This window comes from Gopherus evgoodei, chromosome 1, assembly GCF_007399415.2.
Source record: "Gopherus evgoodei ecotype Sinaloan lineage chromosome 1, rGopEvg1_v1.p, whole genome shotgun sequence".
In the NCBI taxonomy this organism is placed as follows: domain Eukaryota; kingdom Metazoa; phylum Chordata; order Testudines; family Testudinidae; genus Gopherus; species Gopherus evgoodei.
In genome coordinates, this window is record NC_044322.1 from 291,048,820 (window position 1) to 291,073,171 (window position 24,352).

The 24,352-nt window shown below is 38.0% G+C and overlaps 1 protein-coding gene across 9 annotated transcripts in view; it reads left to right on the forward strand.

Moving 5' to 3' along the window:
• Window positions 1–24,352, forward strand: part of PPFIA2 (PTPRF interacting protein alpha 2) — a 666,887-nt gene that overhangs the window by 174,524 nt on the left and 468,011 nt on the right. For 2 of the 9 annotated variants that reach the window (XM_030548628.1, XM_030548630.1), the window contains exon 1: window positions 16,202–16,618. The exons of 6 other annotated variants lie outside the window; for them this stretch is intronic. In XM_030548628.1, the coding sequence (XP_030404488.1) occupies window positions 16,538–16,618 (81 nt within the window). In that variant the 5' untranslated portion in view covers window positions 16,202–16,537. Of the gene's footprint in view, window positions 1–16,200; window positions 16,619–24,352 lie in introns of those variants that run through there. One more of the 9 variants, XM_030548629.1, reaches the window with a different exon arrangement.

The window sequence follows — 24,352 nt, forward strand, 5'->3', positions numbered from 1 at the left end:
TCTTGAGAGCAATTCCATACCAATATCACAGTATGTAGGTTTGACTATATTTTGCCCATGAGCCATTTATGCTGACGTTAAGTTCAAGTGGATTTTCAAGTGCCATGACCTCCAATAAAATGTTTTTGTAAAGCAGAGTTACTTTCCTATCTTTCTACCAGGCTGTTAGAATTGATATTTTATCACTTACTAGAACATGAGAAACATTTAGTAGGTATTGATCTGTTAGTTTCCATTCTGTATCTAGGGAATGAGATTGAACCACCTGTTTGTTCAATTGTAAGACTGTTGAAGAATGTAAATCTTCCACCTTGTATATGTGAATAGCATTTTTTGTAGCAAGATGGTTAGAGGATAATGATGCTCAGTTACTCATGCTATGCATATCGAAGGAAAATTGTTTTCCTTTTATTAATCCAGACAAAATGCTGAATGAAATGGAATGAAAATCAAAACATTTTCCTAAAATATCCCATAATCACTCCTTTTACATGGTTAAAAAAGAACAAAGGCAACTATTGGGTGAACTAAGCCTTACAAAATGGACAGCTAAAAAATCTTTTCTCTATGTATGTTTGCATTGTGTTACATTTTGAAGTGATTCTATCCAATAGTTAGGAAAATTAGTGAGTTCTTCTGTTTGTTTTTGTTTTTTTGGCCCTGGCTTGCAGGTCTTCTGTCATCATTCCCTCCAAGACATTAAAAAGGAACATTGAAAATGAGCACTGCTGAAGAAAATCGCACAACATGTTCCATGCATGTATATGAATTACAGACAAATAAGGGCTTAGAATATTTAGGTTCCTTTTCAATTCCCACCTTCCAGCTCAGAAAAAATTAACTTCATACTATACATGTATCATAATTTCCTCCCCAGAAAAATGTAACATTTGCTGGCTCTGCTGCTTAATAGTTATGCATTGGGTTGGCTTGTTCTATATTTTGTATAAGCACTTGTAAGGGAAAATGAAAGTCTGCTGAGTCAAGAGCCGGAACAACCATTTGCCCTGGGGAGAGCTTTGCCTGTACTTGTCATATAATCCCATATCTTTGTGGTATTGGAGGAAAAATGATTTCACAGATGATTAGTACACAAACACTTTTGCTGCAGTTTTGAAAGGGAAAGTGATATTGAAAGGTTAAGGACAACCAGCGAGTAAATAGGATGCTTTCTGAAGATACGGTACATCAGTTCTTCATGAATGCTAACGATTTCTTTCACATTGTGTACACTATGGAAAATGGGAGCATTTACTAGATAGTATATAAATATTACTTTATACTTAAAAAAAAATGTACCGATGGGTTGATTGCTTATCTCAACCCTAAATATTAAAATGTAATGCAAGTTTTTGCAGATTTGCATTTTCTTTAAAAGAGTAAATATATTAAGAATGACAAGTCAGAGACTTTTCAAAACTGGTCAGTAATTTTTGTTGCTTCATTTAGTTTATTGAGACACATTGAGGCCTAATTTTCAAAGCTGCTGAGCATGTAACTCCAGCATAAACCAGTGGTAGGTACAGGTTCTCTGCACTTCAGAAAATTAGATGCAAACCATCTCCAGTTAAAATGAAGGCATCCAAAATTAATGAGCACTTTTGAAAGGTTGTGTGTGTGTATATATATATTAATCTTTTAGCTCTTTGTTTTTAACAGGCTTGTGTCTGATTCGAATTGCTACAAAAGCAATAATTATAACCAAATTCAGATTTATTGCTCTAATTATCTACTCAGCTGGTTTCATGCAGTAAAAACTACTAGAGTAAATCTATTTTTCAGATTTTCATTAGACCATTAGTAGTATTCTGCTTCTTGGGCAATGTGAAGCAGAACATAATTACCCAGTTTTACAAGTTGTTATCCTGGAAATTCATGTTTCTCCAAATTATATTCACTTCTATGTAAATATGATTACCCAGTGTACTTGTCATTATCAAAAACATTTTATGAATTCTTACTCAAGTAAGAAAACAAACAGGCCTTCTCCTTCAAAGGCTGACTCATATCTGTTGTAGTCCTTACTCAAGTGAGTACTTCCAGCTTGTCGCTGGCATTACTCTCATGAGTAAAGATTTGTGGGATTATATCCAAAGTTGAAATGAATCAGAGGACAACAAAATGCCAGGTAGCAACCTTCACTACTCATATTTTAATAATAGCTATCTTCCAGATGGAGCAGAGAGTGAGAAGAGAAATGACTAAGGCAATTGTCCTTGCATGAGCTTTCCTGCCAGTTTGTACCTCAGAAGCTTACTTTTGCTTCCCTTACTCACACTGAATAGTAATTTCAGCTATTCTGTAAATATTTCTACTGAAATGAGTGGAAATACTTATGGAACAAGATACTCCAACACAAGAAAGGGTGGCGGAGCTGTGTTCTTTTTAATACCATTGTCTGGGTTTCCTTCTTGTTGAATGCCCAGTTTTCCCCTTGCCTTCATCAACATTTCTGTTGCCTGTTATTCTACGTACATTGTTCACATTGGCAGTTCAGTGTATTGTCTTGGTGCTTCTCATGTCTCCTCCTCTAAGTGACTCTGCTCCTGTTCTCAGGTCATTATTCCTGGAAGATTCGCTATGTTTTGGTGGGCCACAAAAACTTATTCACCTTCGGATCCCTCCTTTAACCATACTTCTTTATGTCAACCTTCCATTGCTGGTCTCTGCCCTTGTACTTTTCCCTATAATCATGCACAAAATACTGCAACATATTAACTTATCTTTCTTTAAATCAACTAACTAGATAGATGGGCAACAACCATCTTCTTTCATGGTCTTTCACTATTCCTCAGTCTTTCTCTCATCCTTGGTTTATTGTAATCCCTTGCAGTGTTATGTGTAATTTAGATTCTAGAGGCCTTGGGCAAGGAGGTGTCATTTTGAATTTGTCTATAAAGTGCTAGGGACATCAGTGCCACAGGGTATATTATAAATAATAATTATAATAGTAATTTAAAAGATGTAAATATGAAAAACACATCTAAGTGATATGATGCAGGGTGAGATAGCAAGCTGACTGGTTTTATTACTTTTTCGCTACCATTTGGGATGACAGTTTTTTATCTTTCTGTTGGATTGGATCCATCAACACTTAATTTAAACATGACACTCATTTTTTTATGGATAGTAGTAAGTGTATGTTTCAAAACTTAATTTAGTTTACAAATACTCAGATTTTATGTTTGTGCTTTTCCATCCTAGAGGATCTTAGGGTTCTTCAGAAAAATATATGTCTATGCAGCACTATAGAAATGTAATCACTTCTGCTGTCAAATGTGACAGCCAAAGGGCACAAGTGGGCACTCTCAGTTTGTCTATCTTATACAACCCTCATCAACTTAGTATGTGTGTCCTGGATAACTGAAGCCCAGTAGTGGAAATGAAGGAAAATTAGATAACTTTTAAAACTAGGTAAATATTAGACTAGACTGTTGACTAGATCAGAGATACATCTCTACTCTAATTTATCACATCCCTCTCCCCTTCTATACACTTCCTTCTTCCAGTCTCACAATCAGTCCTACTTCTTTTCTCCCCCCCATACCTGAACTCCCCTTCCCTCCATATTCCCATCCATCCTCTTTTAATTCTCTTTAAAACATTTAGAAAGTTAGAGGCTCTGACTGTGAATAACTGAAAGACACTAATCCTTACTCACAGCTTTGCTGAAAAAAAAAATTAGGATTTTTTCTGTATAGGTGTTGTTTAGTGCATTAATATCAAATGACCTTCATACTACATCATCATCCCACGCCTCAAAAACATGATACAAATAGTGACACCATCTTCTCAGTCTCCTAGTGAGTTTCAGTGCGCAATCTTGGTTTATTTAGGGCCAAATTGTGCTTAGCAGATGGGTATCCATGTTGGAATTAGTTAGGAACTGCAATGTCCCATGGTGAGTACAGCTGTTGGAATGCTTTGTATGCTCCACTCTAGCCAGCCAACTGTACTAGCCAGTGTAGAGGAGACAAAAGGCATAGCCCCATCTACTTCTCAAGTCCTTACAGTTCTGGGCAGGGTGGCCTGCAGAGGATCGTTAGCATAGAGCTGTCCCAGTTGTGTTTGGGACACAGCTACACAGTGGCGCAAAAGGAGGAGGTTTTTTGTGTCTGTCTTCCTCTTGAGCACCTATACGAGGGCCAAACAGAGCTCTGAAGGGTAGGAATCTTGTATTCCCTTTAAACTTGTCATTGTCACATCAAACTCCAGTATGAATTTTTAAGCTCAAGTCTGTTATGTTGGATTTATTTGCTTCCACACTGTATCTGATTCTTGTCAATTGTGGAACTATACACTAGCTAGGCTCTGCAAATTGATAGTTAAGTCAGTTCCTGCTTTCATAAACTCACTCAGATATTTGAATTGATGATTTTAAACTTGTTAATTTATGGTGTGGTTTTTGTTGTGCCATGATTCTGTTTCGTGTAAGAAAAATGAATTATGGTCATTTCTGTCTAGAATGTGTATTAAAGGGGTATCATGAAAGCTTGAATTTGTTGGGCTGATGAAGGCTCTGACTGTCTGGGTATTTGGAATAACTTCAATAGTTAGTAAAATGAAGCACATGTTTCATAAAGCACTAAGAAAAAGCAATTGTACTCAGTACATTCACTTCCAAGGTGTTTGACGGCATGGACTTGCTAGTCTTAATGCATCAAAGTGCAGCTAAAATACAATATAGAAGGATTTGATATAACTGCACATGTTGTCACTATTACTGCTGATATGTTGCATACAGTTTATACATTTATGGATTTATTTTTTGTAATCCAGTTATCTTCAGAGTTGCTCAAATAGTTTCAGTTAGCTACGAGTAGGTCAGAATAGAGTTTATAATGGAATGCTAGCTTCACAGTGTATTGTGGAGGTACTAGCGCTTCCTTGTAATATAAAGAGCCATATTGTGACTACAAAAACATTTAACTACAACAGTATAAAAACATTTTAAATTGCCTAACTGCAATAAAGGAGTTTATCTAATGGAAAACATCCATGGCCATTTAGACCATGGATGCTGGCTCAACACATGCTGACATATCGAGAAAACAAATTGGCCTGTTTCATAGGACCCTTGCTGCTTAGAAAAACAAAACAAAACAAACCAAACCCTTGCACTATTGGAAATGGCAGAGTTGCTTGGTGGAAAGGAGTAAATTACTCCCCTAGGCTGAATCTCATTTTTCTAGATCTCTTCTTGTCCCTTCACCTTGCTGGGGTTTGTGAAAGTTCCTACAACCGTAGGCCTGGAATAACCTCATGCAGGGAAGAACAGGTCTTGGGCCCAAGTGTGTGTTAAATATTTTTAATATATTCAGGGGGAGGGGGGCATTTCTTATCTCTGATGAGGAAATTCAGAAGCTCTACATCTCATTGCTGCTATTTGGAAAATACAACGTATCCCCTGGCTGGTTTGATGGAGAAATAGAAATGTCTGTCTTGTTGGATCTTCTAATTTCTGGTCTCCCTTTTTTAGAATGGTCACTCAAGTAGACTTTATCATTAGAGCAAACAGCCTCTTTCAAGTACTTTCCTGGGCTGTTGGATATTTAGTTACCCAGTCACTTGCATTAGTGCATCCTCAACATCTATCCCATGAGGCTGATTTCCATAGAGTGCAATGTAAATCAATAAACTCTGCTTCTGGGAATAGGAGACAGTCACATAATCTCTGTACTGCTACTGAGGGGAAAATACTCCTTTGCAAAAGTGTACAGTTTAACTGCAGTTCTTCCATAAAGCAGCTCGGGATATAAATTTGGGCTAGGAAGAACCCAAATTTCTTTAAAAGCCCCCCACCAAAATAGTTATTTAAATATTCAATATCAAGGCCATTTGATATTAATACACTAAATAACACCTATACAGAAAAAATCCTAAATATTTTTTTCAACAGAATTGTGAGTAAGGATTAGTGTCTCTCAATTAGTCATGGTCTCATAGACTCATAGGTCAGAAGGGACCAATATGATCATCTAGTCTGACCTCCTGCACAAGGCAGGCCACAGAACCCCACCCATCCAATTTTATAACAACCCCTAACCCAGGACCGAGTTATTGAAATCCTCAAAATTGGTTTGAAGACCTCAACCTGCAGAGAATCCACCAGCAAGCGACCCGTGTCCCACGCTGCAGGGGAAGGCGAAAAACCTCCAGGGCCCCTGCCAATCCGCCCTGGAGGAAAATTCCTTCCCGACCCCAAATATGGCGATCAGCTAAACCCTGAGCATGTGGGCAAGACTCACCAGCCAGCACCCAAGAAGGAATTCTCTGCAGTAACTCAGTTTCCATCCCATCCAACATCTCCCCGCAGACCATTGAGCAGACCTATCTGGTGGTAATCCAAGATCAGTTGCCCAAATTAACGATCTTATCATAACATCCCCTCCATATACTTATCAAGCTTTGTCTTAAAGCCAGAAAGGCTTTTGCCCCTACTACTTCCCTCAGAAGGCTGTTCCAGAACTTCACTCCCCTAATGGTTAGAAACCTTCATCTAATTTCAAGTCTAAACTTCCTAATATCCAATTTATACCCATTCGTCCTCGTGCCTACATTAGTACTAAACTTAAATAATTCCTCTCCCTCCCTAAAGTTAACCCCCCTGATATATTTATATAGAGCAAGCATATCCCCCCGCAGCCTTCTTTTGGCCAGGCTAAACAAGCCAAGCTCTTTGAGTCTCCTTTCATAAGGCAGTTTTTCCATTCCTCGGATCATCCTTGTAGCCCGTCTCTGAACCTGTTCCAGTTTGAATTCATCCTTCTTGAACATGGGACACCAGAACTGTACACAGTATTCCAGATGGGGTCTCACCAACGCCTTATATAACGGTACTAACACCTCCTTATCCTTGCAGGAAATACCCCGCCTGATGCATCCCAAAATCGCATTTGCTTTTTTAACAGCCATATCACATTGGCGACTCATAGTCATCCTGCTATCAACCAGTACCCCAAGGTCCTTCTCCTCCTCCGTCACTTCCAACTGATGCGCCCCCAACGTATATCCAAAATTCTTATTATTAATTCGTAAGTGCATTACCTTGCACTTTTCACTATTGTATTTCATCCTATTTCTATTACTCCAGTTTACAAGGTGGTTCTGATCTTCCTGAATAGTATCCCTGTCCTTCTCCGTGTTAGCAATACCCCCCAGCTTTGTGTCATCCGCAAACTTTATTAGCACATTCCCGCTCTTTGTGCCAAGGTCAGTAATAAAAAGGTTAAATAAGATCGGTCCCAAAACCGATCCTTGAGGGACTCCACTAGTGACCTCCTTCCAGCCTGACAGTTCACCTTTCAATACGACCTGCTGGAGTCTCCCCTTTAACCAGTTCCTTATCCACCTTACAACTTTCATATTCATCCCCATCTTTTCCAATTTAACTAACAGTTCCCCATGCGGAACCGTGTCGAACGCCTTACTGAAATCTAGATAAATTATATCTACCGCATTTCCTTTATCTAAATAATCCGTCACCTTCTCAAAGAAGGAGATCAGATTGGTTTGACACGATCTACCTTTAGTAAATCCATGTTGCAATTCGTCTCAATTACCATTGACCACTATGTCCTTAACTACTTTCTCCCTTAAAATTTTTTCCAAGACCTTACATACTACAGACGTCAAGCTAACAGGCCTATAATTACCCGGATCACTTTTATTTCCTTTCTTAAAAATAGGAACTACATTAGCAATCCTCCAGTCATACGGCACAACCCCCGAGTTTATCGATTGCTTAAAAATTCTCGCTAATGGGCTCGCAATTTCACGCGCCAGTTCCTTTAATATTCTCGGATGGAGATTGTCCGGGCCCTCTGACTTCGTCCCATTGAGCTGTTCAAGTACGGCCTCTACCTCAGTTGCGGTAATATCCACTTCCATATCCACATTCCCGTTTATCATCCCTCCATCATCGCTAGATTCCTCACTAGTCTTATTAAAAACTGAGGCAAAGTACTTGTTTAGATGTTGGGCCATGCCTAGGTTATCCTTAACCTCCATTCCATCCTCAGTGTATAGCGGCCCCACTTCTTCTTTCTTTGTTTTCTTCTTATTTATGTGGCTGTAGAACCTTTTACTATTGGTTTTGATTCCCTTTGCAAGGTCCAGTTCAATGCGGCTTTTAGCTTTCCTCACTTTATCCCTACATGTTCTGACCTCACCAAGGTAGCTTTCCTTACTGATACTGCCTTTCTTCCACTCCCTGTAAGCTTTCTGCTTTTGTCTAATCCCCTCTCTGAGTTGTTTGCTCATCCAGTTTGGCCTACAACTCCTGCCCATGGTTTTTTTCCCCTTTCTTGGGATGCAGGCTTCCGACAGTCTACGCAGCTGCGACTTAAAGTAATTCCAGGCCTCCTCCGCATTTAAATCCACTAATTCCTCCGTCCAATCCACTTCCCTATCTAATTTCCTTAACTCTTTAAAATTAGCCCTCGAGAAGTTGAAAACCCTAATCCCAGATCTACATTTGTTTATCCTTCCATCTAGTTTGAACTGAATCAGCTCATGATCACTCGAACCAAGGTTGTCCCCTACCACCATTTCTTCTACGAGGTCCTCACTGCTCACCAACACCAAATCTAAAATGGCATCCCCTCTCGTAGGTACTTCAACTACTTGATGAAGAAATCCATCCGCTATCACATCCAGGAAAATCTGACCCCTATTATTCTCGCAAGCACTCGTCCTCCAGTCTATATCCAGGAAGTTGAAGTCCCCCATAATCACACATTTCCCCTTTGTGTTTACTTCATTAAAGACATTAAAGAGGTCTCTACCTATATCCCAATCAGATCCCGGCGGTCTATAGCACACCCCAAGACTATCTCAGGGGAAGCTCTAGTTGCTTTTTTACCCAGTGTGATTTTTGCCCAGACAGACTCTGTCTTATCCATTCCATCGCTTCTTATTTCGCTACAGTTAATTTCATCATTGATGTACAAGGCTACTCCACCACCTTTGCCTTTCTTCCTGTCTTTTCTAAACAGCACATAGCCTTCAATACCCGTGCTCCAGTCATGAGTACTATTCCACCAGGTTTCAGTTATCCCTATAATATCTGCTTTCACTTCCTGCACCAGTAACTCCAGTTCCTCCATCTTGTTACCTAGGCTCCTCGCATTAGTGTACAGACATTTTAATTTTCGGCGTTTGGCATCAGTGACATTCTTTCCTCCGTCGTACAGAGACCTTCTACCACCAGCATCACCCGTTACTCTGGTTTCTACTCCACTATTCCTCTTTGGATCAGTTCTTGGGACCGCAAGGGTATCCCCTCTCACTTTGTTTACTTCCTTCTCCAGATTATATTCCGGCGTGGAGATCTCCCGAACATCTCCCAACCATCTCCCCCAACTTCCTAGTTTAAAGCTCTCTTGATGAGGTCGGCGAGCCTCCATCCTAGAAAACTGGTCAGAGTCTCTCACTCTCTAAATGTTTTAAAGACTTTAGTTTTTGTATCACTCAGAGTTAATATCAATGTTTTGAGAATACTTAGATGAATACAGGTGCATTTTAAAGCAGTGCATTGAAATTAGGCACACAATTCACTATTAACATTGACAGGAGTCTCTGTGCAACTTTCTTGAAGGTGTGCTTACAGAATGCTAGATTTTGGAAAGGTGATCTTGAAGGGGTTTTTCACAATTTCACAAAGCAGAAGTGATGTGGTTAATGTTTAACATGAAAGCTGTCTGGAAAATGTGCAGTGAGTCTCAAAATTCACTGCCTTTGGTAAAAGAAACAAATGTTTTGTCTGGATTGTGAACCTGGAAAAGCACAGGGACAAAAAGACTAAAGAAATTTAAATATTTTGAGAAAATATTGATAACATAATGTCTCACATCAACTATGTGTGCAAACTGATACTTTGGAGTTGATACTGCTACCATTGGCTTGGATGATACTTGGCTTGGGTTAGTATAGATTAAAAAAAATTGGCCTTTGACCTCTGACCTCATATTCGAACTCCTTAAATAGTGGCTTTTGTGTTAACATTTGCATGCTAGGTAAGATAAGTTGTGTAAGGAAACACTACTATACAAGTAGGGGAAATTGTTGTTTAAAATATTTTTGGAAATAGACTTTGGTATAAGCAAGAGGCCTAGTGAGGCCTGGCAGTTAGCATGGCCAATTATTATAAGATAACATGAGTGTTTGACCTAGGTAATAAGGTTATAGGGGCTTTTTGTGATGTGTGCCATGGGGATAAACACACAAACCACAAAAGAGCAAAATAGGGTTGAAATAGAGGATTTTTGGAATTTGTAACCATGAGGTTAACTGCATTAGCATGTTGGAAACATTGGGAAATGTACTGATGCAAACAGCCTATGTCAGCAATAGGGCCCAAGTTATGATTCCACAAAATGCTGCGCATGGACAGTGGGCCAGGAGGTAATTAAAATATAGTCACTGGACAGGTGTGAGTATAAGGGATATAAAATAAGTTGTATGTCTAACCGCTAGCGGGTTCATCAGAGTGATAAGATGGAGGAAGCCTGGATCATTGCATCCCATTTACGATGTTCCCTGCTTACTGTTTCCTTCTATCTTTGTTTCTAACAGTCTCCATGGTGTTGTGAGTGTGCTGATATTGGGGATTGTTACTTTCTGTATATCTATTGTCTGTATGCTAATACTTACGTTTGGAATTATTTGGATGTTAATTAAAGTTTTTAAGTTTCTGTGTGTGGCCCAGTAATCTCATACTTCATAAGAAATTTTACATTGCTGCCTGAGTAAAGAACCTATAATCAGTGACTTGTGCAATTTGCACTCCAAATTAATCAAGGCTACAGAATATATGAAACAAGTACTTAGCAAATTCAAGCGTGTGCATATGTAAAAATGTAGGCATCAGTGGAGAGGCTTTTTTATTAATTGCCAAATGCGGTTAGCTTGTTAAACATGTTAGCTCTTGTGTGGCATATTCCCTTGCCAGAATAGGTAGAGAACAGCAAGGGAAAAACAGATGTTTTGAGTTAAGATTTAAATCACTAGTTTTTATCAAATTAGACCTGTAATTATCCAGAAACATGTACTTTGTATCACATGTTGCTGTCATTTTAACCCTTAGCACAGGACATCATATAGAAGAAACTGCCTTTTGTTAATAAAAAAAAATGTTTTGTTTTACTCTTTGTCTAATGCACAGTCCTGTGTTTAGTTGCAAAATGATGGTTTGAAGATGAGGTTTTCTTTAACATAAAAATTAAGTTGCAGTTAAATCCAGTGTGGCACATACTCATAGTAATGCACATAATAAGGTATTATTTTGGATACTTAAAAAGGCCATTACTGTTCTTCTGCCAGCCTGGGACTAAGATGCTGCAGCTTCTGGACTGATTGAGATCTGGATGGACAAATCTGACTGACTAGTGCAGTGGGGAACAATCTCCACCGTAGTCAACTGAAAGGAATAAGCCGACATCCCCAGTTTTTGGTTAGAGGAAGAAAGGGATAAGTCAGGCAGTTTTCTAGGCCATGATGAATGGGTGTCAACAAAGGGATGCTTCAGGAATCCACCCTTGGGAGGGGAAGACCTGAGTTAGACTTGCAGACTGTCGGTGTAGATACAGGAGTCCCAGCAAGAAAAGGCCTTAGAGGCTTTCTTGCAGCTTCCTTTGATAAGCCTGTTAAGAGTCAGGGGGGCTAGGGACCTGACTTCGGACTTATTTAGGTTGTCCAAAGATGAAAAGCTTCAGCTTCAGCCCAGGAACCAGGGAGGAAAATACTCTTGGCATAGGCATAAAAATTATGTGAAGGAAAGTTATTGGGGTTACCTCCATTTTTCACTTCAGGGGGAGAGCCTTCCCCAAAATGGTTTGCTAACTGGGACAATAAACAGAGGAGAGAGAGTAGAGTTTGAGTCGGCTTTGCACAACAGTGCTCAGCAATTTCCCCATATGCCAGCCGTCCATTACCAGCTTGGCTCAATAGGCTGCTGTAAGGCCAGCTATTGCCATCAGGTGCCACACTGTCCCCTGCTGGGCAGGCAGAAGACTACAGCAATGGCTGTAGTTTGTGGCTAGCTGAGCTCACTCTTGTCTGCAAGCCCTGAGGTATAGCAACTGGGCTAACAATTTCTCCTCACTTTTTTGTGGGAAAGATCTGAAACTGGCTATGGGCTGAAGGGTAGCTATGAAATTGGAGAAAGTAAAAGAAGATGCAAGAGTTTTGTCAAAGGGAAAGACTAAGTCAAGGGGCAGTTTGGGGGAGGAAAGGATGAGAAGGGGGGGTTAGGGTCTTGGGAGGAGACCGTGCAGGAGCTTGTGTGGAAATAGGAGGTGACTGTGAAGAATTCACGTAGATATCTGGAAGGGAAAGAGAACAGACTTGGAGGTGGTGGGGATTGGTGGGAGAGTTACATTTCAGTACACCCTCTTAAGTCTGCTCCAGCACAGCATAGGAGCCAGTCACAGGAAGAGAACCAGCAGCCAGCCAAAATAAGCATTGTGGAGGTGACTCTTGCTTTCTTTGTTTTTAAGGGGTGAGGAGAAAGGAATTTTTTGGACTGTACTGAAAGAAGCCGACCCTCTGGAGCTGTGGGGAATATTTGTCTCTGCCCTCCCCCTCTCAACCTTTGGGGCAAAATTATCCCACTGTTCTGAAGTTTAAAGGTGCCTGTAATGGTAGGGTTTGGACCTAAGGAGCGACAACTCTCAGAATTGAGGGGATGATCACCAGTGGAGAGACACATTTGATCTCAGCAGATATGGCCTATAAATGGAAGAGTTTCTAGTCTGTTTGTGAATGGCTTCTGTTGTTAGAGTGTGTGCTTCCTCCAGGAGTTGATTGACCTATGGCATTCAAGCTGGTCTAGGTCTCAAAAAGGTTACCTCGCTATTTGCCAGAAATGTCGTGTTATTTGCCTGACCATTGTTTAGTGCATCTTTTATTGAATTCCATGATGTGCTAATTTGGATTTTTTTTTAATCTCTGTCAGACCACAAATGAAAATTCCTTTTCTTTTAGTGATATTTGTATGTGAGATCCATTCCCGGCCAGATCCAATAAGATATGAGGGCTGGTATCCAGCATTTGTCAGGCCTACAAAGGAATGCTGCTACTTAAAAGAATGTTACTGTTTTAAAGGTTTGGGATGTCATAGCCCTGGCTACCAAATTCAGTGCACCAATATTTGTTGAGGAGTATCTTTTTAAAATTTTGCTTGGTTTATATAAAAGTGATGTAGATTTGCAAGGTGTAGGTCCAAAAAGTGGTCAACAAAACACACTATTCATACAAACTAGACTGAGCCAAAATAGGAGTTATTTTTAAAGCTGAGTTTTGAAACATGTATTTTGTTCTGTCAGGGAGATCCTGGGTTGAGAGCAAACTCAGGTCTTTTCCTGCTTAGATTGGGGTGAAGAGATGGAATATATTGCACTTTGGTACACTTCTGGCATTGTTAGTGTTGGAAGTCTACTTAGACTTCTATAACGCATTTGACTGAGTACTGCACAACACTCTGATTTTAAAAATTAGCATCATAAAGATCAAAGTAGCACATCTTAAATGGATTAAAAACTGGCTAATTGATAGAGCTCAAAAAGTAGTTGTAAATGAAGAATTAGCTACCAATAGGGGTGTTTTAGTGGCATCCCTCTGTTCAATATAACAGTTATCCAGAAGAAACTATAAAATCATTACTGTTAAAATTTGCAAATGAAACAAAGATTACTGGAGTAGTAAATATGAATGGCAGATCAGTTCTACAGAGTTATCTGGCTGACTTGGTAAGGTGGGCTCATTTGAACAACATGCTTTAAAATACTCAAATGCAATCTCATACATCCAGATACAAAGAATGTAGGTCACACTTAAAGGGTGAGGGACTGTATTTTAGAAAAGCAGCGATGCTAGGAAAGCAAGGTCAGGGGTTATGGTAGGTAACCAGCGGAAAAAAAGCCCCCAGTGCAATGTTGTAGATAAGAGAGCAAACATGATCCTTGGTTAAGTGAGGTGCCAAGACCACTGGACAGGACATTAATGAAACTGCTGCTCGAGCTCTGTGTTTAGTTCTCATGCCTAGACTTTAAAAGAATGTTGACAAATTGATCAAGGTTCAGAAATGAGCTACAAGAATTACTTGGAGTCTGAAAACCTGCCTCACGGTCAAAGACTAAAGTAACTCAATCCATTTAGTTGCTCCAAGGGAAATTTGAGAGGTGAGTTGATCATGGTATAGAAGTAGCTAGGTGGGAAGAAGATCTCTGATAGCAAAGTAGAGCTTCACTGTAGCAGAAATACACATAATGAGATCCAGTGGCTGGAAACTGACACTCTACAAATTCAGACTTGAAATAAAATGCAATTTATTTAAGAGTGGGGATAATTAACCATTGGAACAATTTACCAACTGGATGCGGTCTTGAAGTATTTAAATCAAGATTGTGGATGTCTTTCTAAAAGGTATGCTCTATCTTAGCCAGAAGATAAGGACTTTTGATGCAGGAATTACTAGGTGAAATTCTATGGGTTATATATGCAGGAGGTCAGACTTAGACAATGATACTAGTCCCTTTAGTCTTCAAATCTACAAAAAACTCTGTTTATTCATGCAACTGAGGGGAAATATCAGCAGATATTTGTTAGGAGGATTATAAAGCAACAGAACAGGAGCTCAGAATGAAAGATTCCATACTGAGATTACCAAAGATCTGGAGTTTCTACTTTGGCCATTTGAGAGACCCTAATGCACATCCCTGTGCCTAGTCCTTCTTTCCAAAATAAAGGGAAAAAAAGAGACTGTACAGCTTCTATAATCCACTTCTCCAGCAAAGACTTATAAGTAGCTTTTGCAAGCTTCAGTACAAGAATGGGTTGAAATAACAATTCTAGAGTAATTATGGCCACTTCTGAGTAGAGTTAAAAGGCAGTGGGTGGGAAAGACTCGGAACAAAGGGTGACTTTCTCCCGTTTGGTTTACAAAAGATTGTAATGGGATATATCATACCATAACATGGACAGCAGCGGAGGTCAGCATGCACATTTAAAGAAAAGGGCATCTGTGTATATGTGGGAATATATGCCCTCTATTAACTGTTATAAAAACAGAGGAACTGTATTATTTTTAGTTGCTTTAAAACAGTAAGATGATTCAGAATGAAATGCAGAAAGAGAATAAGAACCAAGCTGGCAGCCTGGCAGTTTCTTAGTCTTTTAACAGGTTCCATTTTTAAATTTGTATTTCTTAAGCTCTTTCTCTCTTGTTTTTAAAATTTTGTATAAATGTAACATGCTTGATAGAACCATAAAGGCATCTTTCTAGCTGTGTTTTATTTTCCATCCTTTCCTCAAACCCACCTTTGAATTATGTGTAAATGGAACATTTATTTTTGCTGTTAAAAGGTGCCAAGTCATTCGAATATGTTCTTTTATGCCTTCCTGTAGTCTGAACAATCTGTGTGAACAAGTAACATAATGAATCCTTGTTGCCTGTTCGGCATGGATGTTTGCAAGTATCATTTTGTGATCTTAAAAAAAAAAAAAAAAAGGGAATGAATTTATTCTTAAGAACTAGCTCCAAGAAATGTCTATATAGTGTATTTCACCTGTAGATCAGTTTTACAATCAACGGTTTGTGTTATGAATTATTAAAATGAGATGTCATGGTTTCTGTAGAGTGGCTTTGAGAAAAAACATGAAGACTGAGGAAAAATATAAAATAATTTCACCGTTATAATTATTATTGCTTTTGAAGCCATTTCTAAAGATAAGGGACAAATAATGAGAAAAGAAGTCTATGTTCCATTACATGTTAATAGTCAATATAAATATAAACTGACTTTGTTTCTGTATCTCAGTCTTTCATTATGTTCTCAGTCTATAGGAGATAAGTAAAAAATCTGTGTAGGCATTTTTTTTCATATGAAGAGCAATGTATTATTCATCTCAGCTGGGTAAAAAAGACAATGCAAAAATTGTATATAAATAGTTAAAATTTAAAATAAAGCAATGGTCAGCAAAAGTAAGAGTTAATATGGTTGTTAATAACTGAAATGATAAAATAATCATTGTTATCAAACATAGCTATAAACAGAATCTCAGGCATGCTCCAGGTTAGTCAGAAGAGGTCCTCTGTATTACACTGTGCTTGCTTGCTTGAAATGAAACTCTTATTGGTTAACTGGGATGCTTAGCATAATCACTTTGCTGGGCTGTGGTGGAGGGAGGTGATTATCACTGGGAACAGATGGACAGGTCCAAAGCATTGCCAGATTCTGCACAAGCTCCGTTTACTGTAGGTTGTAGCTTTCTTTTCTTCAACCATTTTAATTTTTATTCAGCCTGCATGTCTAAAGAACTAGCTGAACTAAAAGGTCAGTGACTGAAGACCTTACAGTTTAGCTCACAAATGTAGGAGTGGGGAATTCAAAATGCTGTCACTCTGTATGTGAATGGATGGAGCAGATTTCATTTCATACAGTTGCCTCCGTAAATATATGAAGGATTTATCTGTAAGCTTAGCACTCTACTCTGCATCTGTATCTCCTTGTGGATTGTATTGTATCTGTGATCAGAAATGATTTTCTCAGATATGAACACTGTCTCTGGCTCCCCTAAGATGCATCCTCCTAATGGAACCCGATTTTATACCTTTCAGGTAAGTGTACTTTAATAACATTGGTTATCTGGAAGTTAAAATGCGGGTAAACTTTGAATCAGAGTAAGCTAAATAGGATAAGAAGCTGCCTTGTTAATTGATGTTTATTTGGGGAAGAAGAGATGTAAGAAATTAATATTTTCAAAAATCAGTTTACTTAGTTATATGTCTGTAATTGAAGATGAAGTTGCATTGAGTATGTTTTTATTATTGATTATTTTCAGTAATATATCCTTCTCCAGCTCATTGGATTTTGTAATTTCATAGCCAGAGCTGTATTAGTGTTCACATTTAGTAAAGAATAGACACTTTCTTGGCATCATCACAAATTTCAACTTGTAAAATTCAAAAGTATTTTTGAAACTTTATGTAATGTACCTGTCCTGACATAGAAATGTTTTTAATATTCTAAATGTAGGTTAACACTGTCTGGGCTTTAATTTGATTCATTTGGAGAGTAGTAATATATGAGCAATAGACAGCACAGCAGGAATCTATTTGTTAGGAGTATTAAGGTTTTCAGTGTGCAGCCAACTTTCACTTCATGCAGGTGAATAGTCTCCTGTGCTATAGCTAAAGGTAAGAAAGTATTGACAAAACCGTGATATGTTTGATGTGCAAGTCTCTTATCCCTAACATTTTTCAACAGAAAGTGAAAAATGAAATCTTTAATGCCTTCAGTCTAGAAAAATAGGTAGTCCTATATTAAGGGTTGACAAAAGTGCACCCTACAGCACTTTGGCCCTGCATAACAATTCAAACCCATCATAACTTAAACTGTCTTTCAGCTCAGCTTGAAAACAAATATCTCCATGCTTAAATATGTGTATCAGTCTTTATTTGGCAATTACTATACAGTATTCTAGAATAGCACCTTAAATGTATAATAAACTGAGTACATTCCCAGAACAATCAATATGATGGAAAAAAGTTTATACTAAAATACTTAGCACCCGGTGCATTTTTTACATCTGTTGAATTTGAAAGAACTTCTGTATACATTTTTTTAGTTCATATTCCCTTCCTCTGTTAAGCTACTATTTTTAATCATGCCATCCTTACACTGATAGTTGAGGGCTGTGCTGAAACAGTGTGTGTCTATCTCACAGCAGATATCTGCTGATCCTGGCAATGATTCAGAGACATGAGTGCCCCAGGGCTGCTGTTCTGCAGAATGATTACTTTTTTCACACACTGAGCTCTAAACATTCTTTACAGTCTCCTGCAGCTGGGACCTTTTACACAGTTTTTGGCATCAGGTATTCTTTCTGAGTCTCTTAAACTGAAAGGGGCAGTATAGTCAATATGCTCAGTCTTGGCTGTTTCATCATGTGTTGTTTTTTGACCATAGAGCCTCTGATAGTAACTTGAGAGAATGCTGTTTTATGTAGGTTTGTGTTATGGTTAGTATAAATACTCAGGCTGTAGCATTCATTTTCACATGAACAGAAATGTCTCTCCAGAACTGCTTTATTTATCCATAGGATTTTGAGGTGCAAGGGCATAATCAAAAGGAAGAAATTAACTAATTAACAAATTCTGGATGCTAAGTGATCAATATAACACTGACTGATCTTGGAGAATGAGGCTGCTATTAACAGGATAGGTTGTCTGTGTATTAATGCATTTGGGTGCCATTGGGAGACCATTTAAAAAAAAACCATTAAATTATATCATTCTTCCTATAGTGTTATATTTTCTTGCCATGTGCTTTCAACCTGATGTTATATAGTGGAAACAATATGTGTAGTTTTAAAAAGTAAATAAAAGAAAAAAGCATATATAAAGCACCCCCACTCTTCTTCAAATCTCACCTCAGATCTCACTCACTTCCTTTGCCTTGGTTCTAGCTTTGACTTCCATTCCTGTGCTGTCTACTCTTTCCCTCCTGTCCTACTTCAACCTGTATTTAAAAAAGATAAGATTTGCTTAATAATGAATCTATATTTGTTTTATTCCTAGTCACACCTTTTGCTACCTTCTCTTTTCCCCTCGCTAGCTACATGTTTTTATACTTATCTAATTTAGATAGTAAACTCTTTGACACCAGGACCATCTCTTATTGTAATATTTGTAAAGTGCTATACCAAGTTAAGGCACTATATAAGGGCCCTGGAAACTCTCATACATGTACTTAGTTTTAAGCACATAAATAGTACAGCTGAAGGCATTGTGATTACAAACATACTTAAAGTTAAGCCCAGAAGGAAAAGTTTGCAGCATTAGGGCCTAAACTGTGGTTAATAATAACAGAGCTGTTAAAATAACTTCTCTGACCGAGAATCTCAGCATGTAATATTATCCCTATATGCCTACAACTAGATTAAAAGAAACCAAGCCTGTGCACAAATGATGTGTGTGTTACATACTCCTAAACCGAAAGTATTAGGAAATAAGACATAGTTAGACACTGCAGGCCAATGAGTTATAGTTGCCTTGTATAAATGTAGCGAGCATAGCTCAGCCATTGGGTAGAGCCAAAACCACTAGAGATCTGTGTAAAATATTTTGGGGAAAGCATTTACCAGATTTTTTATCAAATGCTTTGACTGATCAACTTAATTTAATATGGGTTAAAATACAGAGGGCTGAGTTCTGGTTTTTCTTCATTTAATACTCAGATGCCTTTCAATTTTTGCTAAAATATCACTTCGGTAAAGATGAAGGATAAGACTTGGAATCAGCTTCTCCTCAACAACTGAAATGTTTAAATAAGCATCAAAGGAGAGGAGATTATGAAATGTGCCATAAGTATGCAGATTCACATACATTTTTTGCATGATTTATTTTAAGCAGGTTATGCTAATGTGGACATTTTCTCTCGAATGAATTACTGTTTATGAAATAAAACTACCGTATGTAACATGAACTTGAATGAACGAACTTAGGCTCTATTTATTTATTTCAAAAAGTCATATTTATGGCATATCATATACTTGATGTCCTGGTCACCCAGTGTTCAGGAAAAGTATTACACAGATATTAGAAAACAGTATTTAGACATCCATGGACTCTTTGAAGATATCAGTGTCTATATTCTTCAATGCAGAAGAATCATCCTGAACATCTGATAGTGTTAAATTTTGATCTGGGCTGCTGTATTTGCTGAACTGCTTGTTATCATCAAAATAAGTCTCTGGGCTTTGATCCTTAGAGTACACTTGATCAAAGCAATTAAAACAGAAAACTACTCTGAGATAAGGTTATATAAAGGAGTTACACGGTGTGTGACAGTAACAACTGATTGGGAATTCGATCATTTTAATAAATATTTATTTTAATAAAAACAGATAAAATGCAGGTTTTTAGGCTTATATATATCAACCAATCATTATTTCACTTTGTTTGCGTGGGCCTGAATATATTTAGCTTCTTTTATGTAAAAACATGGTAGACTTGTGTAGCTGTGTAAAACAAGGCAGATTTTTTTTTCCTTTTTTCTTTTATTTTCTGTTCCCTTGTATAGGAAGATACCATTGCTGCTGCTGTACATAGATGATTTAGTTTGCCATCAGTCCTTGAAATAAGAAAGTATCTTTAATGTTACTTATAAATGTCAAAGTCCAAATATTACTAACATTACATTCCTCTTTGGCTGGTACATGCATTCCACTGTGTGCACAATGTATTTCATTGTAATACAATGATTATGTGCATAATGTGATGATGGGGATCAGCATGGCTTAAACAAGGCAGTATTTCTAACTATGTTTTTCATCATGCAATGGGTTGCCCCTTACGAGATGCAAAATTATATTTTACCTAAGTTTAAAAAATATTATGGAGGGAAAGCTCAAAACTAGCTGAAAATTCAAACTTGCTTTGTAAATAGGGTACAAAGCTTCTGTGCTTTGCTAAGCTGATAAAACACTGTCTGTAAAATAATTTATGTATATTCACTATATGCAGTCAACTTTCTTGCCCTTTTGTGAAACTGGAAGTCTTTGCTAAGAAACTGTCCAATCTAAATATTCATAAGTTTAAAACTATGGGAACCTATTATCTTCAGAGTTATCTTGAAGTCTGTCTCAACAAAATCGATCAACAAACCAAATCTGAGATCTCTATGTTGGGTGTCTTTGCATAAGAAAAATGATTTCCATAATGACGGTAACATCAGAACTAATTATTTTAAAATGTCTTGTGACTTTCAGTTATTATGGTAATATGTCATGTAAACACAATTCTCAGTGATGGTTAGAGAGTAGTGAACCACCCCAAGTGGATCTTATGAAAGAATTCTGCACTAGAGAGAGAAACCTTCCTTGAGTTCCCCAGTGCACAGAACTATGCATGTCTGCTAGATACATCTGGGTCCTTAGCCTTCAAATCAGTATCGTGCAGCAATGAATTATTAACACATTAAAACTATCTCATGAAATGAAGAACCTAGTTTTCATTTTTATTTTATGTGTATGTAAAGTGTTATGGTGACAAAATTAAGTCTCAATACTTATTAGAAAACTAAATTTGTATAACCTATAACTAAAATCCTATTGTGGTTTTATAGTCTGAACTAAAAACAAATAAGCAAGAATGACAAAAATATATTGGTAGATACTGTGGACATGTAGCTAAGGTTGTATGAAAAATATTATTATTTAAGGAATAGCATGTGATTTCTATATGGCTGTAGCTAAAATGGGCAAAGTTAAAGCTGTGTATTTATCCTGACATTACATTTCCTTTTACTTTATTATTATGAGTTCTTCACTCACCATCCTTAAAGTTCTCTTTAATACAGATTTTTTGTGTGGAAAAAGTAGTAATTGACTCAAAATGCTCCTTCTTTAACGGAGGACTTACCAAACTTTTTAACATTTGTAATGGCTTTCACTTACCATGAACCACTTTTCACCTTAGGGGGTGTGTGCGTGTTCATACACACATATATAACCTAAAGTTATATTCAATATATATTCATTAAACCCTCAGTTTTCTTTTATTTTAATACTTTAAGTACTTATACAAATGCCTTACACGATTACCTGATGTTAAAGGGAAGGTCTTGAAACATTGTTAGTAACATTGCAAAATCCTCTGTGTTTGTACAGTATGTTGTGCTGTGGTGACAGGGCCTGATTCTCCTTTGCCCTGCACCTTGTATCATTTACACCAGAGCAAAGTGGGTTTAAAATAGACTAAATCTGATTGGTAGTGTTTTGCCCTCTTTACATAGACTTTGTGAAAACGTGAATAAGTACACAATGTGCAAGAAATGAAAAAATCAGAGGATATTGTCTACTCCTGGGTGTCCATGGGCTGGTCTGCAGAAGTTTTCTAGAGCTGATTTCCCTCTTCTCCTTTGTGGACTTCCCTTGACCTGAAAGTGTACAAGCAGTTCCTCCAGGGAGTCTGTTCTCCTCTGAATGTTGTACCTAAATAAATATCTTCCTTATTACTGAACCCTGGATCATTTCTCCCTACTGATACAACAATGCTCTTAATTTATTTGACAAATTCCAGTATATTTGTGATTTTCATGTTGTACATTAAAATCCTAAAGGCATGTTCAATGTGAAAGTCACAAGTCCATAGCATGCAGGTGACTGCTGGATAGCTTAGTGCTATTAAACATGAAATAAAAGTCCTGTTGTAGCAAGTGCCAAGGGAGTGATGCTTTGGTTTGCAGAAGTTTGTGGTACAGATTGAGTGGGGCTGCTACTGGACTTGAAAACTGCCTGAAACCCCGTTAGTAAATCCAAGCAGTACCAGTGGCAGCAAAGCTGCTGCATAGCAGTGGGGAATTTTCAGAGAGATACAGCATTCGAACTATGTCAAGGAGAGGATAACAATGATGGACTAGTCAGAATTTAAGTTATATCCTGAAGCTGAATGTGGCAAAGTAATTTGAAAATCTGGGCAGAGCCATCGCAAGGAGACAATCATGAAGTGATTTGCCTTGTAATTAAAATGCAAATATTCAGTAGCAATATATGGCTTTTGTATGACCTGGAAGGTAGGAGATTTATGGTCGGGCAAATATGTTTGCAGGCCTTTTTTTTTTTTTTTAACAACAGTTGATAAAAAGTCGGGGGTGGAAGACTGTTTCAAGTTATAATTCTTAAAGGATGCCCTATGCCGTCATTTATCACTTCCTTTTGTGGTCTGTGTTCTTTTTTATTGTTCTTCTACAGAGAACAAAAGCCAGGCATTTCTGCTGAAATAAGGAGACGTTAAGCACAGTGTTGTCATGCTCGTATATAATTTCTCCCAATATGAGTCTCCCTAGAAAAGAAGATGTAAATAAAATGATTTTTGCATACAAACAATTACACAAACTGAGACAAAACCATATAGAATTTTGAATGAATAATGTATAAATGTTTTTATACATTGAAACAAAGTATGAAAAATAAACTTAGAAGTTTGGTTTTTTTCACAATGGGTCAGATCCTCAGCTGTTGTAAATCACTGATATCAAAGGAGCTGTGCCATTTTTTACAAGCTGAGGATCGGGCACTTTGATTCTAATAAGAATAAGCAATGTTGGCTTGAACCCAGTGACATTTTATTAGTATTTTTAACAATACCATAGAATTAGTATAATAATGCAGTAGTGTTAAATATTGAGGGCTATATTTAGTTAGCCCTCAAATTTGTTTACCATTTTTGCAGTGGAGCTGGTTGCCCCCTGCAGAGCTTGTAGAAGACACGGCACTCAGACCCAGCTTTCCCCGAGTCCATGACATATGGTCACAGACGTTAGCCATGAAAAAGTCCTGTGCCTGCACCCTGGTTTCTGGCTCTCCTCTGGCTTCTTGTAAAAAAATTGTGCAGCGGAATCTCTCTCTCTGGCTGGTGCTCCCAGCCTCTACTCCTCCCATTCTACTTAAAAATCAATAGCACTTTATGGCTACAAATTATCATTATATCTTTTTCAGTCATTCAGTAAAATGGTCTAAATCTTTTTATGGGACTTGCTTCTCTGTATGCAATGCCCCCCCCCCAGGCTGCCCTGCAGTGCAAGTGGGGCAATTTGCCCCAGGCCCTAGATGCTGCAGGGGCCCCGCGAGCCCTGGTCTGGTGGCAGTCCGGGTCTTCGGCGGCATTTTGATGGTAAGGGCCCTTCAATGCTGCCAAAGACGCAGAGCAACTGAAGGGTCCCCCGCTGCCAAAATGCCACCGAAGACCCGGACTACTGCCAGGAGAGTACAAGTGCCACAGCTCCCCCAATTTGCCCCAGGCCCCCTAAATCCTCTGGGTTGCCCTGATGCACTGGGAAATTTGACTGACTAACAGATGGAAGAATGCTGATTGTTAAGTGGTGTATACTGACTACTTTGGACAATCCAAGAGAATAGCTAATGTATGATCAATTATAGATCAAATGCGCATATTCCTATGGGCAGAAACATATACCCCTAGCAAGGAAGAAACAGCAAGCATTATGATTCTAAACTAGTAAGATGATTTTACTGTTAAGAATGGAGCCTGGAAAACACAGTAGTATTTTTGCTTTAGTAAGTAGTTAAAAGGCACTTGTGAGTATGGTAATCTCTCAGTTGTAGAGATTTATTCTATTAGATTGTTTTACATCATTCATCCTTAGATTGCTTTATCGTAAATCCCACTATGTACTTTGGCAGCAAGAAACAGTAAGAAAGAAATGTGTGCAAGGATTATCAGCTCTGAAATTCAGCCAGAGGAGACTAATCATTTTGAGTCAGAATTCAATCGCCAAACAAATTTTACATTTTGTTTTTGCTTATTGCACCAGAATAGCTTTATCCA